Here is a 14,682-nt window from a genome sequence, read left to right as displayed (position 1 = left end):
ATCCTTCTCCTCATTCTCCTCCTTTGCCTTTTTCTTCTTCTCCTTCTTCTCACTAACATAGATAGCGTTTTGAAAATAGATTTTTTCAACCTCCTACACTTCAAAGGTTGTGAAATCTTCTTAGATCTTTGGACATCAATATTATAATACATTTTCTTAAAATATCATTGAGTTTTTTAACACGACTAACAAAATAATCATGTTGTTGCTCACATTCTTCGCATAGACAAAAAGAGTATTTGATGTTAGAAGAGAATCAACTCCAATGAAAGATTGAGTTGTTATCATGGATGAAGCTTCTTGTATCATTTCATCTACAAGGTAAATAAAAAAATATTGAGAATTTACAATTCATTATAAAATAATAATAATATTATGTTGCCACATATGCATAGTTTGTTGCCAAAAATTAACATTATGTTGTCACAGATGTACCAATGTTTGCCACCGATGTACCTACTGTTGCCACATATATTATCTCATGATTTCAAATAACAAAGTGAAATTTCATATCCAACAAAATTTATGAAATAACCAATACTTTTAACCCACATTAAAATCATTTTATCACATATAATTATTACTCTCAACAACCAAATTTATTATTACTTAATAATAGTAGTATATTTTTAAAAAAACGAAGAGTAGTATACTATAACTCATGTTCGACTTCCTTATTGCATTTTTGTTAGAATAACTTAGGGATAGTTTGGTTATTTAGTACTCTCTCCATCTCATTTTATGTGAGGCAGTTTTACTCGGCATATTTAAGAAAGGAAAGAAGACTTTTAAAACTTATGGTCTAAAATGAATAATAGAAATCTGTGGGGCTATAAATTATTTCATCGAGGGTAAAGTGAACATTTTAAAATTAAATTGTTACTTAATATAGAAATGTGTTATTCTTTTTGGGTCTAACTAAAAAAGAAAGAAAATCATATAAAATGGGACAAGAGGAGTAAATACTTAAACTTGTATAGAGTTAACATAGACACATGAGTTCTATGTAACATAATTCACACATGACACCATGTAGGATTCGAATAGCCATATAGGATGTCACATAGGACGTGTGTGTCTATTTATTTAATTTTATACACGTTGGGTATGTACTTGTGCTTATTAAAAGTTGAAGGCCAAAAAATAGATTTTTCAAGTGATTAAATTAAAATATTATTTAATGGATGAAAATGAAATTTTTTTTAATCCCGATCCATGTGAGGTAAAGATAAAGTGTATACTTATGCATTATATTTCACAACTTATGAAATATTTTTGCTTACAAGCAAACAATACAACTTTGAAATTCAAATTATATGTTTAAACAAAATATTAACTTCTTCTCATACAATTTTGTATCATGCTAAAAGAGCTTATAGTTGTAGGAATTCAATACAGCAGCTAGAAGGATAGAAATGACACAATGTATATAGAGCCGTCAATATGGGTTAGGCCCGTTGAACCGTCCTGCCTAACTTGGAATTTAATAAGGTTGGACTATGATTTTTGGAGTCCATTCAAGAAAAAATCTATTTAGCCCGGCCTGAATAAGCATGTAACACCGAAGGGGGAGTTTAGAAACCCAAAAAACAAAATCATGGCAGAAGAAACCCTAGAAGATCGTCTCAGTGACTTGCCAGACTCACTTCTACTTCAAATTATCTCCCTTTTGCCAACAGAAGAAGCATTCACAACATGTATTCTCTCTAAAAGGTGGAAGTATCTCTGGACTTCTCTTGATTTTTTTTTTCTCTACTAGACATTTTTGGGGAAGAAACCAAGGATTTCGATCATATGTTGAATGTGTATTGTCTCATTCCACTGCTCCCAAAATTACAAAATTTCAGATCCACTACAGTGGCCTGCATAACTACAAGTCTTATATAAGCCAATGGCTTGCTTTTGCTATCAAAAAAGAATGTATAACATGTTGTACTCTATTAACCTCCTCCCTACATAATGTCCTAAAAAATTTTAAAATATAGAACCCTTTGTACGAATTTTATCAACCAATCTGGACAAATTACAGAAACTTGTGGGGACTTTTGTACCTTTCTGCTATACTTTGTCAGCTTTGGAACTATGTTATTTCCTTTATCTTACCCTTAACTAGAATTTTCGTTAGATTTTGTAACAACACTATTTTGTTTGTTGTGAAGTGCTTTCTTTATTGCTTTCCCCAATGTTTAATAGTTTCATTGGGATTATTGCACCGGATTTTATGCATATTGCAGTTCAAAGGAGTGCCAATTCCAGAATTTGAATGCAAACATCTACTACTGGAGTTGCATTTGGAAAATCTTAGTTTGTATGGGACAACTGACCTTTTGCGAGCTGAGCCTCTTGTGGAGATACTCAACTTAGAAACGGAAAATAAGCCTGTAACTTTCTGGAACTTCTTCTTTTCTTCGTACATCTATTTATTTATGAAGTTTTAACAACCTCTCTTTCCCCTCCCCGCAAATTAAGTATAAGTCAAATAAATCATTAATTATCACTAAGAAGTTTTTCTTTTGTCATTGTAAAGCTACACTTTAATATGGTTGGTCTTGTTGCTTTCTTTGTGGCAAAGGCACTCTATAACAAAAGGGATTGTTGCACTTTCATTTTTTTATTGAGGATACACATGCCACAAATATTTATGATACACAATCATTTTCCAAGCACCATTCATGTCTGTTAGTTTTGAAATTTTTCTGCACCATTCATACTATGAAAATCATATTTTTAGGCTGGGTTGTATTCTGTCCCGACTATAATCTTTATCTCCAGATTGATGATCCAGATGCTATTTGGAGAGAAAATATTTTGTCAAAGGTGATACTATTGATTTGCACTATTATAATTCAAGCTCTGTGTTTCCCAACCTAAAGAATGTTGCCAGATTGTCATCTCCTCTGGGATGTGCATAAAGGAGCATCTCAACTGGGAATATATCAGGAAGCTTTTCAAACTATCTAACTTTTTGTTGATGAATGCAGTGGTTTTGGAGAAGTTTGTTATCGTTTCAAAAACACAAAGGTGTGAGATTTGTGGAATCAAGTGTGTTCAAATTTTTATCGCGATTGGCTAGTAATCTGAGATCCTCCGCTGAGTTTGTGATAACCTATCAAGAGTAAGCTTTCTATGACTAGACTACAATTATTTTTGTCTCAGAATACAAGAAATTTTCCCTTTTATTAAGTTTTTGATCAACTCAACACAATCGCTAATCTTAAACTTCTCTGTGTTATTAATTATTGTTATTTTGAAACTTACTGTTGGGGTAGTTTGGTGTGAAGGATAAATACAAATAGTCTTGGGATAAATATTTAGTGGCACTTAATTTAGTGTTTGGTTGGAAAGTTTGGGATAACTTATCCCAAGATTAATGAATATTACTGGGATAAGTTATTCCTTGTAAGGGCTGGTATAATAATCCCATCCTAATTTATGATGGGATAAATTTATATAATGACAAAACAATCCTTCAAATCCTCTAATTATGAACTTCCCTGTAAAGAGTACTATTGGTTTGAGTATTAACAACGTTTTGCTGGATTTGTTTGGAGGCTTCAAAAAGGAGATATTTTTAAGTAAAATAGGGTGATGGTTTTAAATGGTAAGACAACTATTCTTTCTGTTCTTTTATGTTTTTTAGGGGTTAAATCCTTTTTTATTTCAAGGCTAAAACTGAGTTTTTCAGAGGTTAAATCCTATCATACATAAAAATAATTAATCTGAACAAGATGGATTTTTGTTTTGAAAAAACAAAATAACTAAAAATCTTTATATATATATATATATATATATATATATATATATATATATATATATATATAAATAAAGAGAACCCTAAGTCTCTTTATATATATATAACCTTTTCACTCATACATTAGAACATAACTTAGAATTTCCTATTAACTATAGGAACAAGTTCACAACATATATCTTAGGAGAATTATATGTTCATAGAATGTTGCTTGATATTCATCTGCAATGAAAATGTACTGGAGAAATTATATAATTTGTGAGACAACAAGACATCAACTAAACAAATAAAGAATATTCGGAAGAAGATATATAGCTTAAAAAAATCATGGTGTGAAATAGATCAAACAGAATATGCTACTAAATCTCGATCAAAATTTTGAAGCACCAGAAACTTCACATAATAAATACTGTCAAGGTTTATATTTAAGAGAATTAACATAGATTTTCATTAATTTTTTTCCAGATTTATTTCCCGTCTCTTCAGTAGTAATTCTTTCGCGTTTATGTTGGATTAAACTTTTTGATTATCTTCTCAATGCAACATTAATAAACTAAATTTATGTTTTTCCTTATTATCTTTAAGTATTAACAAATGTCTAAAACCTAAGTTTAGCCCGCGAGAAGTGCGGGTAGATTAGCTAGTATACATATACACAAAAAGTTACATTAGAGGGTATTTTTTAAACTAAACTACTTATTCTTAGAAAGGATGTAATGATTATTATTTTTAGTAGATTAAACAAAATAATCAAGAAATAAGGTCAACATAACTAATCCTAGCATAACTAATCCTAGCATAACTTATCCTAGCATAACTTGCATTCAAATTAAACAACCCCTTATTGTATATCAAATGGTATAGTAGCTTGGTTTCTCAGGAAGTTTTAATTTGCTACATTTTAGATGTTGTGCATGTGCATTGTATCTAGACATATTTGAATTTTAAGAAGTAGACCAAAAGTACTCTTACGATGTCATTTTTTATTAAAGAAGTTTGATTTTATGTTAATAAAAAGAGTAGGTGAGAGTTTTTAAATTAAAACTTAGTTCTTCAAATTGATAAATATCCATCCATGGCAAACACACCCTTAAAGCAAACACATAAACAAAGATTTTGCTATTTATAAATATCATTGGAAGAAACATTATATAGTTTTCATTCCTCCGATACGGAGACATATATTCATCATAAAATGCAAAAGAAAATAAAATATCCTTTACAACCACAACTATTCAGCATTGACCGAATGAACTACAAAAGTAAATAGAGAATGCCTAAACTGTGACACAAGAATAAATACAAAAGTAAATAAAAAATCCTTTATGGCCACAACCATTCATTCTCCACTGGATGAACTATGATTACCTTTACGACAATAGCCGTCCATCCTCTATAACCGGATGAACTTTAATTTGAAACTTAATTGATCATTTGGGGGTTGCCGCTGACATTATTTCAATTGCAGCTTGGTACCTTTCTTCCACTGAAAATGCTTCTGAGAGTTGGTTTATGACACTTCCACCTTTGATCTCAATATGCATTGATCAAATATGTTTTAGATCAAGCAATAATAATATGCTTAGTAAAATCTAAAGAGAGTAATATATGTACACACACAATTTATATTATATTGTAAAAGTAGAATTGTATATTAACTTGGAAATATTCGGGGTCTTAGTATAAATATACAATCTTTCTACTTTTACAAGATAATATGGATAACGTGTCTACACATATATACTCTTTTCATATTTTATCGAGTATATTATTATTGCTTGGTTCTAAAAACATGTTTGACAATTGCATATTCAGCAAAAGGTGGAAGTGGCATAGCTCAATTCTCGGAAGCATTCACAGTGGAAGAAAGGTTGATAGGGGTTGAAATTGAGATAATGTCATTGGCAACCCCTAAATGACCAGTTTAGTTTCAAATTAAATTTCATCCATTTATAGAGGATGTACCACTGTTGTCGTACAGACCATCATAGTTCATCCGGTGGAGGATGAACGGCTGTGGCCGCAAAGGCTATTTTATTTACTTTTGCATTTTTGTGTGTATGCATTTAGACATTCTCTATTTACTTTTATAGTTCATCCGGTAAAAGATGAACAGTTGTGACCGTAAAGGCTATTTTTTTTTACATTTTATGATAAACTTCTGCCTCCGTATCAGAGGAATGAAAACAATGGAAAGTTTTTTGCAATGATATTTATAAATAGCAAAAATCTTGGTTTATGTGTTTGCTTTAAGGGTGTGTTTGGTATGAATGGATGTTTGTCAATTCCAAGAACCAAGTTTTAATATTCAAACTCTCCCCTTGTAACTCCAAATTCAAAGAACAGATAGTAATAAGTTTCACGCATATATAGTTGGACAAAATACACACTTGTTATCCACTCTTGTCATTCTCCATTGCAATAGTTTGTCTTTGGTTCATACCTTTTCATGTAGTATCAACCACAGTATGAATATATATATGTGTGTGTTTAGGTTCAGTCATATAATTATAACATGTTAGGTTCCTCCACACTACATTAGCAATGATCCTCTCAGGTTTTTATAAGCTCTAGTGATCTGAAATTTACCCTCTGAAGTCTGAACTACCTGATCTCTCGTTGTCCCCAATATTTCCTCATGTAAAGAATCTTCCTAACCATCCAAGAAGCTTGATAAGGAATTTCTATGTTGTCTAATCTTTGCTTGTTTGTGTAATATGTATGAAGCCACATAATCCATAACTTCCGTTTATTCTAGCTTAGTGCGCACAAAATTTACATAAAGCAGCCTGGTTCCACACATTCATTTTTATGACGTCGAGACCACGAGCTCCTTTTGGCAAACAAATCTTTTCCCGTGCAACTAGTGCTCTTTTTGTAATCACAGGTGACCCTGTCCATAGGTAACTTTGATAGACTGCTTCAATCATTTTAATCACCTTCTAAAGGAACTCCAAATCGAACAGCTCTAATTAGTTGAAGCCTTCGTCCATAAGATAATCCCCTAGCCATCCAGTTTGTAATTCGAGCTGTTATCTTCTCAACCGAAGGCTTACATTGCATTACTGTAAGTCTTTTGGAAGATAGTCACACCCCTAAATATTTGAATGGTAGGTCTCCTTTCTCAAATGATAATACATTAAGTATATATTGTAATTTTTCTCTCCAAAATGCACTTGGCTTTTTGTCATGTTGTCTTTCAGTCCTGAAACTACTAAAAATCTGTGAAATTTATCTAGTAGTAGCTTCACTGACATATTTGGATACGTGAAACATAATTTTCAGTGCAAAATTCATGAACTGAAGTACACCATGAAGAATCTTATTTCCTATAAGAGGTTTTATCAAACCTATTATCATATATTACTAAAAGTGGGAAGCTCCAAAGTGCAAAGTTGGATTACCATTTTACCCTACATTCAATCATAATACTATAAAATATTTAATTTATTAAATATTAAGTATTTAATGATATTATGTTATACTAAATACTAAAAGTGAGAAGGTGTATTAATATTATTCATTCTTTTAAAAAACAATGCATTAATTTTCTCAGTTACTCTCAAAAGGTTAAGAATTTGAAAAGTTACTTTGTATGGTTCAATAATATGGGCTAGATTCAAATGCAGACATATTGTATTCTTTCAAAATCTATGCATTGATTTCCTTAATTAATTTGAAAAAATGGATAAGTAATTTGAAAAGTTACCTTTCATGTATAATTATATATCAGATTCTCACATGCTGCAGTATAAAATGAATTTGAACAGTCATTTCCTAAAGTTAGTTAGAAGCTAACGTATAATGCAATGAAGTCATAGAGATTTGTAAAAGTTACCTGGCACAATAATTTTATGGGCTACACAAAGATCCTGATCAGAAAATGAATTTATTCACTTGTATTTATTGTTATTACAAAGCACAACTTTATCGAAAATGATATGAGATGAAGTTGAAAGGATCATTCTTGACCCATTTGTTTTATCAGGAGAATCAGGTAAGGCCGATAGGGTTCATTCAAACCCTCTTCGACGGAAAATTACACTATTTATATATTTGGTTTAAATAGTTTTTTATGTATATAGTAGATGTTGAACTTTTGTGTGTTCAGTTCTTCATATTTTGAATCCCTTTTAGTGTAAGTCTTAGTTCTGCCACTGTTTTATTGAATATGTTTTTCTCACTGTTGATTCTATTATTAATGTCTTTAAATCATATTTTGTGTTCAATTTTGTACTAAATGACTCATGGTTAATGTTGACTATTTGTTGCAATTTAGTGATTTTTTACACAGATTTATGCTCAATATTGGAAGTGTTGGAAACCATAACAATGAATCAGCCCTTGCTTGAATACAAGTGCAACACACGTACCCAGAGACTAGTAAAATCATACATATCAATGTAAGAGAAAATTTGGCTCTGTGCTGATGCTCCAAAAACAGAGCTCCATTGAAACTGTATGTCTATTAGATAGAAAAAGAAAGTGTAATTCCATTGAACGTTACACGAAAATTTGAAGTCCGTATGTCAAGCAGTTACAAACAATCAACAAAACTGACAAATATTGTTTGATGTATCAAAATTTCAATGTATTAAGAAAGTTGTACCACAAAAAAAGATTCACAACCCCTTGTAATGTTTCCAGATAACTAAATCCTACTTGAAGAATGGAGATCTTGAGCAAATCAAACATAGATCTTCATTATGCACTTAGTGTCAAATACATAGATTCTACTACTGACAAAGTAGCGGTAAACAAACTAGAAAATGTCACAACTGCTAAAAATTATGGTAAACAAACAAGAAAAAGTTAAAAAGAGAACCGTTTCACAATTAAGGAACTTGAAGCTACTAATGACAAAGTAGCAGTACGGTTGGAAAACTAAACACCTACAATTTTCCCTCTCTTTATATCGGTCATATTGTAATGACTCGCAAAATAATAGGTTGAACTAGAGCCTAACGTATGAACCTTATAAGTTTGTGTATAAATTAGAGATACACTAAGGTCCAAAAATTTGGCCAAGTATAAGTTTAAGGGAGGGTTCAAGGATAGTGAACGACTTCAAGGACCTTTCATGAATCCCACTTAAAATCAAAAAGTTCATCTTCCTCTAATATTTCTTCCTCTAAACTTAAGGAAGAAGAAGAAGAATCCATGGAAGCTTGGGTTTGGGGATTTCAAGAGAGTTTCTTCATCAATTTTCTTCAAAGTTTCTTAATATAGGTATGGTGATTATTCATCCTTAATCAATCATTCTTTCAAGGAGTCCAATCAAAAAGAACTTCAAAATCTTTCAAAGATCAAAACCCTATTTTCTAATCTAAGCATGGGTTCAATGCTAAAACGTTTTCAAAGCATTTTATATTGATGAATTAAGGTTCAATTGATTATTATAAGTTAATTTTACATTGAATTCCTTCAAGAACCCATGATTTCCCTAACTCTTTTATTCTGGAAATTGATTAATTATGAAAGTATTTGAATAGTATTTGTTTATATGAAGTTAATTTATGAAGTCATGGCATTAGTTATATCTTATATCGGTGAGATGAGGATCATGACCTACAAAGGGAAATTATGAATGATTTTATGTTAAATTGCTTATGTGGATGATGGAGGATGTCAATTATCTTACCTCTTGTAGTACCTTGAATTTATGGGTTGAGATTGATCCTTAATGATATAGAATTGGGATAGATTATGTGATCCACTTATGATGGAGATGATTAGTTATTGAGTATGAATGGATTGATCCATTTATAGTGGAGGTTCTTACATTATGGTATATGTTGAATGTATGTAGTGCTATTGTGGAAGGGTTATACCCACTTGACTTGCCATATGATTACATGAGTATACACATGCAATGAATGAATGAACTAATTGAATTACGATTATGTACATGTCTAGTATAACAAACGTGGATGTGTTGAGTTACATTGTCTATAAATCCTTGAATGCAATAGATTATGCATAACTATGATAGTATTTACATGCTTATGAACACTTTGAGAGGGAAGAGTATATGATGATAATATTGTTTTTGCTTTGTCATAGTAGGGACAATTAAACAAACACTCCATGCATATATATGATTATGGTGTATCCATGGTGTCGATTCAAAGTATAGTTCTTATATGCACATTTACACATTATGAAATATGAAATTTGCATGTCTATGATGATCCTATTGTGTTGATTGAAAGATAGTTCTATTGAAACACTGTTAATGCATGTAAAAGGATATCTCAAATGTATATTAGGGTTCTAATGGTGAAAGGTAGTTCTAACTTTGTTTAATCAATGAACTATGTTATGAACTGTATTGAATAAAGGCTAAAGTATTTGTTCGCACATGTAGATACAATCTAAATACTATTAATGTATAAGTTTAGGAATAACGTGTAGCACCAAGCGGATGAAAAATGAGGTAGAGACACTCCCGCTAGTTAGGCCGGTTCATCTACATATGGTCTCATGAGATGAAAACTCTCTCGTTAGTCAGGTCGTGTTTTTAGAAGCAATCTCTCTATCCCATAACTATGTGCCCATATATATATTAGCTAGTGGATCCAATCTAAAGCTAAATATATTAGTTCTACCTTAGGAAAGTAGGACACCTTTTTTAGGCGTGGGGTCATATGACACCAGATTCCATGTAGCTCACATGGTCTATGTCGGTTAAGGCTATATTCCCTCTAATGAAACAAGACCATGAATTATGAATACAAAAGTGAGTTATATCTATGGTTCCTCAAAGGGTTTACTTAGTATGAGTGGTAGAATGAGATGTCATTCATATGTTGCACAAGTGGACTTTGAGAGTAGTCATAGTGTGTTCCTCTTATGTTTATGTACTATGAATATACATTATGTTTATGTACAATGAATATAAATTATGTCATGTGTTGTGAATATTAAGTATGTTTATGTATTATGAATATACATTATGTTATGTGATGTGAATATTAAGTATGTGTATGTTCTATGAATATGAAGTATATTTATGAATTATGAATATGAATATGATTATGAATGTCTCTTTACTATGTGTATGAAGTATGGATGAGACTAATGTATGATAGGTATGACAATGGTAGTCCAAAGATAGTACTTAAAGTAGATAGTGTTATGGGACCTTGTCAACACATGACACAAGTTTAATTTAGGGTTACTTATGTGGTTGTGCTATTATGTGTTATGAATGTGCTATTAAGGATGTTGACTAATGTCTAATGAATGATGTACTCTTAATTAAGTTTATATAGAATGTTGACTTTAAATTCTTAAATATGTAGTAGAAGTGTACATTGTGTTTATTAGTCTTTTGATGATTACATGAGGTATTAGTGATGTTGTATAGTGAAAAAGATTTGACGCATTTAATAATAAGTAGGAATGATAACATGCAGTTAATATGAAGTGTTTAAAGAGAAGTACGAAAGTACCGTTAACTGTTAATAATACTAATATTTAAACATTATAATAGAATATAATGTTAATAAAGCTGATAATAGTAATGAATGAAATATTTCGAAAATGACCCTAACACATTGAAGAGTATGGGTTGTTGAAGAATCCATTATGTTTGCACATGTTTGTTTGCATCTTCTAAGCCTATGATTTGAAGCGATGTAATGTTGTTAGTATATAGTATCTGTAAATAGTTAATTATATGTGTTAGAATGACCATATATGTATATGGGGTTATCGTACCTAAAACTTCCTTATATATGATGTTCTTTGTGTATGTTCCTTTTTGACGTTTGGGTTGCTCAGTTAGGACAAGTACTTTTGTTATGGACATAGATATCCCTCTTGATAGCGCCACGTACAATTGACCATGTGAAAAAACATGTAGGGGCAAATACAAACCAACATTGTGAATTGTTTGACCTTGAGCTTTATTTATAGTCATTGCAAAACAAAGGCGTATGGGGAATTGCTTTCGAATGAATTTAAATGAACATCCTTCATTTTATGGTGGTGATAGTTGTATTCTTGGAAGAAACACATGTTTTGTTGCAAAATGGCCACTTGATATTTCTGGATGCAGGACATTTTGAGAGAAACCTCGACATATCATTCGTGTGCCGTTGCATAAGCCACTTGAAGGGTCCAAATTCCTTAGAAACATGATAGGTGCACATTCCTTCAATTCTAACATGCATTTAATAAGATATGTCAAAATCTATCCATTTTTTTTATTTTTCCACCTCTTGTAAGTTGTAATGTATTATGTTCAATACCTATGTGGTGGCAGACCGTTTGGTGTTAAAGTATTTACATATTCTTCTTGGTTATAGTTGTTGGTGTCATCTTCTGCTGAGTCATAGCTATTGAATATCTTGATTTCTCCTGGGAATTGAGATATTAAATTGTTGTTAATTTTATCCACATGGTCATTTCTGCTTGCTAAAATAGCTCTTTCAATGACATATTTTGCTCTAGCAGCATTTTCTTGCAGGTTTTGAAATATCTCCTTTATTATGGATTTTTCTGGAATTCCATCATGGGAATGTTTGATTGTTAATTGTTCTGGGAGGAGGATTATTTTTTCTCTTATTGTTGGTTCATCACCGTTACCCACTCGAAGTAAGAACTCACTGAATGTAGGATCTGTTCTTGCTCTCATATTTCTAGTAAATTGAATCTTCTCCATCAAAGGCCAGAGATATGATTTGACCAAGCTTGCATTTACAATTTCTGCTCGAGTTGATTTTGGAACTACAGGTACACCTACCGAAAATCATCTCCAAAAAAACGTGACTTTTCAGTCGAATGGTTTATCGATGTCCATTATGTATCTGAAGCTCCTGTAGATTGTTTCTATTGTTTGTCATTTGGCCATTCATGTTTCATCCCATGTAATCACTTTTGCTTTTCTAATCAATTTGGCAGCACCACTTTGCTGTGAAATGTTTGTCATAGTTGATTCACTCATTTGAAAAGGGATCTCAAACCTTGAGTGTGCTATACGTCCTCCTAGTAAGATTGAAGCAGCTATGCCACTGGTTGCTGTTGCCAAACCTATCATACCTCTTGATCTAACATTGATAAGTAATGCATGGTATATGTATGTTTTTCCAGTTCCCCCTGGTCCATACACAAAGAATATTGCAGTTGTTCCAGCATCGATTGTTTGCATTATTTTTATAAAAGCATGATGTTGTTCTGGATTTAATTGTGACTGTGCACCAAAATCTTCTGGTGGTATTTGCATGGACATTTCTTCATTTATTTATCTACATTCTAATGAACCAACTTCGAGGAAATTGTGATCTAGTTGAGGAATGTCATATATGTCTATGCTTTTGCCCATACTTTGCAAGCAATTATTAATACTATTCAGAGTAGACTGTAGTATAGTATTGTGTGAGTTTCCATATAGCCTTCTTAAGTCCTCTGACATATCCTCATAATAAGTATCGCAGAGTTCTCTAATATCCGTTGGGTTACAATGAACCAAAATTGTAGCAAACAAACTTCTAAGAGTGAATGGCATTTTGAAGACACAGCCTCTCTCAAACATTCTGATATGTTGTTGTCGGAGTCAAGTAACCCTCTTTCTTTGGCTGCTTCTTTGAAGGTATGACATTGCATGCCATTGACCGTGAGTAAGTCGTTGAATGAAAATGGTCCCCTTACATGGTTTAGTAACAACCTCTCATAATATGTTTCCCCTTCTCGAGGATTAGTTGTGCAATATAATCAATATATACTAATTAATAAGTTTAAAAGTTATCAATGTGTATTATTTTATAGCTTACTACATTCAGGTTACCGATTGCAATGTGACCAATTACAGATCTTGTTTTCCTTTTTGTCCAAGTCTTTACCTTTGAATTCCAAACATAATACTTTGGGAATTCTCTATAAAGATATGTTTTTGCTTTAGAGTCTGAAATATTCGGTCAACATTGTTTGCTTGACAACATCCCAAGCGATGACATTTTTTAAATTTTGATTTTTCCAGTAAAACACTGTGATTTTGTTTTGAGTTAGTATTTGAATTTAATCTTAATTATTTTATAAATGAATGTGTATTAATGCATTAATATGTGTACCTGAATGTTTTTCTGGCAGATGTAGTTGAAGGTTGATTACTGCAGGTTGCATTTCAGTCAAGTTGAATTCATATATTCTCCATAGTGCTTCAGGCGGTGAGACCCATTGCGCATCTTGATATGATTGTATTTCGTCAATAACATTTTCACCATCATCAGACTGAATATAAATTGCACATCGATCATGTCCTTTATATATACTTGTATAGATACTTTATTGCTTTGACTTCTGAGCAAACCTCAACATGAATGTGACCATTGTATCTTGTGAGCAGATAAGGGCTATAAGGTACTACCCGTTGATTTGTCATATGCATTCCACGAACAATCTCTATTCTTCCATCCATTCTTCTTTTATATATTGGATATCCATCCTTTGCTTGGATTGATTTGTTGTTGTATGGCCTTGGATAATGATATTTACACTGTCCATTTTGCATGCATATGTTTGTTGGAGGTTCGTTTCCACATGGACCATGTATCATATATTTGAGCACTAATTTATGCAATATAGGATACTTATATTTATCTAGAATCTCTGCTGAGATAAACCTATCGTACTGATCTCCTGATTTGATGTTGTGCCCTTCTTTTAATATGAGAAGGAGGTGTATGTGTGGTAGTCCTCATTTTTGAAATTCTACCACGAATACATGAGCAAAAACAATTCCAAATATATCTTTCTTGAAAATTTGGTCATTTAGATCCTGTAACTTAGCTCTGAATACTCTTGTTACCAAGTCAGGTCTATCTTGAGGAGTCTGTCCGGGGCGTAATTCTTGTTGGATTTCAATCCAGTGAGGATTGCACATCATTGTTATAAATAGATCTGGCCTGCCAAAATGTTGTACCAAAGCC

General features: G+C 31.9%; 2 protein-coding genes across 2 annotated transcripts; one reads left to right on the top strand and one right to left on the bottom strand.

Annotated features, from left to right (window-relative positions):
- Window positions 1-1,597: 1,597 nt before the first annotated feature.
- On the top strand, window positions 1,598-8,379 carry LOC112940735 (uncharacterized). The gene is made up of 5 exons (XM_026028995.2): window positions 1,598-1,697; window positions 2,194-2,381; window positions 2,773-2,817; window positions 2,982-3,115; window positions 8,031-8,379. Exons 1-5 carry the CDS (start codon window positions 1,598-1,600, stop codon window positions 8,101-8,103), a joined length of 540 nt encoding a protein of 179 aa, XP_025884780.2. The 3' UTR covers window positions 8,104-8,379.
- Window positions 8,380-11,999: 3,620 nt separating this feature from the next.
- On the bottom strand, window positions 12,000-12,392 carry LOC109119618 (uncharacterized). The gene has a single exon (XM_019212564.2). The coding sequence runs from the start codon at window positions 12,390-12,392 to the stop codon at window positions 12,000-12,002; it is 393 nt and encodes a 130-aa protein (XP_019068109.2).
- Window positions 12,393-14,682: the final 2,290 nt, after the last annotated feature.

This window comes from Solanum lycopersicum, chromosome 1 (genome assembly GCF_036512215.1).
Source record: "Solanum lycopersicum chromosome 1, SLM_r2.1".
NCBI lineage: Eukaryota > Viridiplantae > Streptophyta > Magnoliopsida > Solanales > Solanaceae > Solanum > Solanum lycopersicum.
The sequence above is the reverse complement of the archived record's forward strand: the minus strand, read 5'-3'. Positions and strand labels throughout refer to the sequence as shown.

Excerpts from the sequence above, each read along its gene's own strand:
- LOC112940735 (XM_026028995.2), top strand. The coding sequence starts at position 1,598 with ATGGCAGAAGAAACCCTAGAAGATCGTCTCAGTGACTTGCCAGACTCA. Across the intron at positions 1,698-2,193 it reads AGAAGAAGCATTCACAACAT|TTTCATTGGGATTATTGCAC; the intron begins GTATTCTCTCTA and ends AATGTTTAATAG. Across the intron at positions 3,116-8,030 it reads TTTGTGATAACCTATCAAGA|TGATTTTTTACACAGATTTA; the intron begins GTAAGCTTTCTA and ends GTTGCAATTTAG.
- LOC109119618 (XM_019212564.2), bottom strand. The coding sequence starts at position 12,392 with ATGAGAGCAAGAACAGATCCTACATTCAGTGAGTTCTTACTTCGAGTG.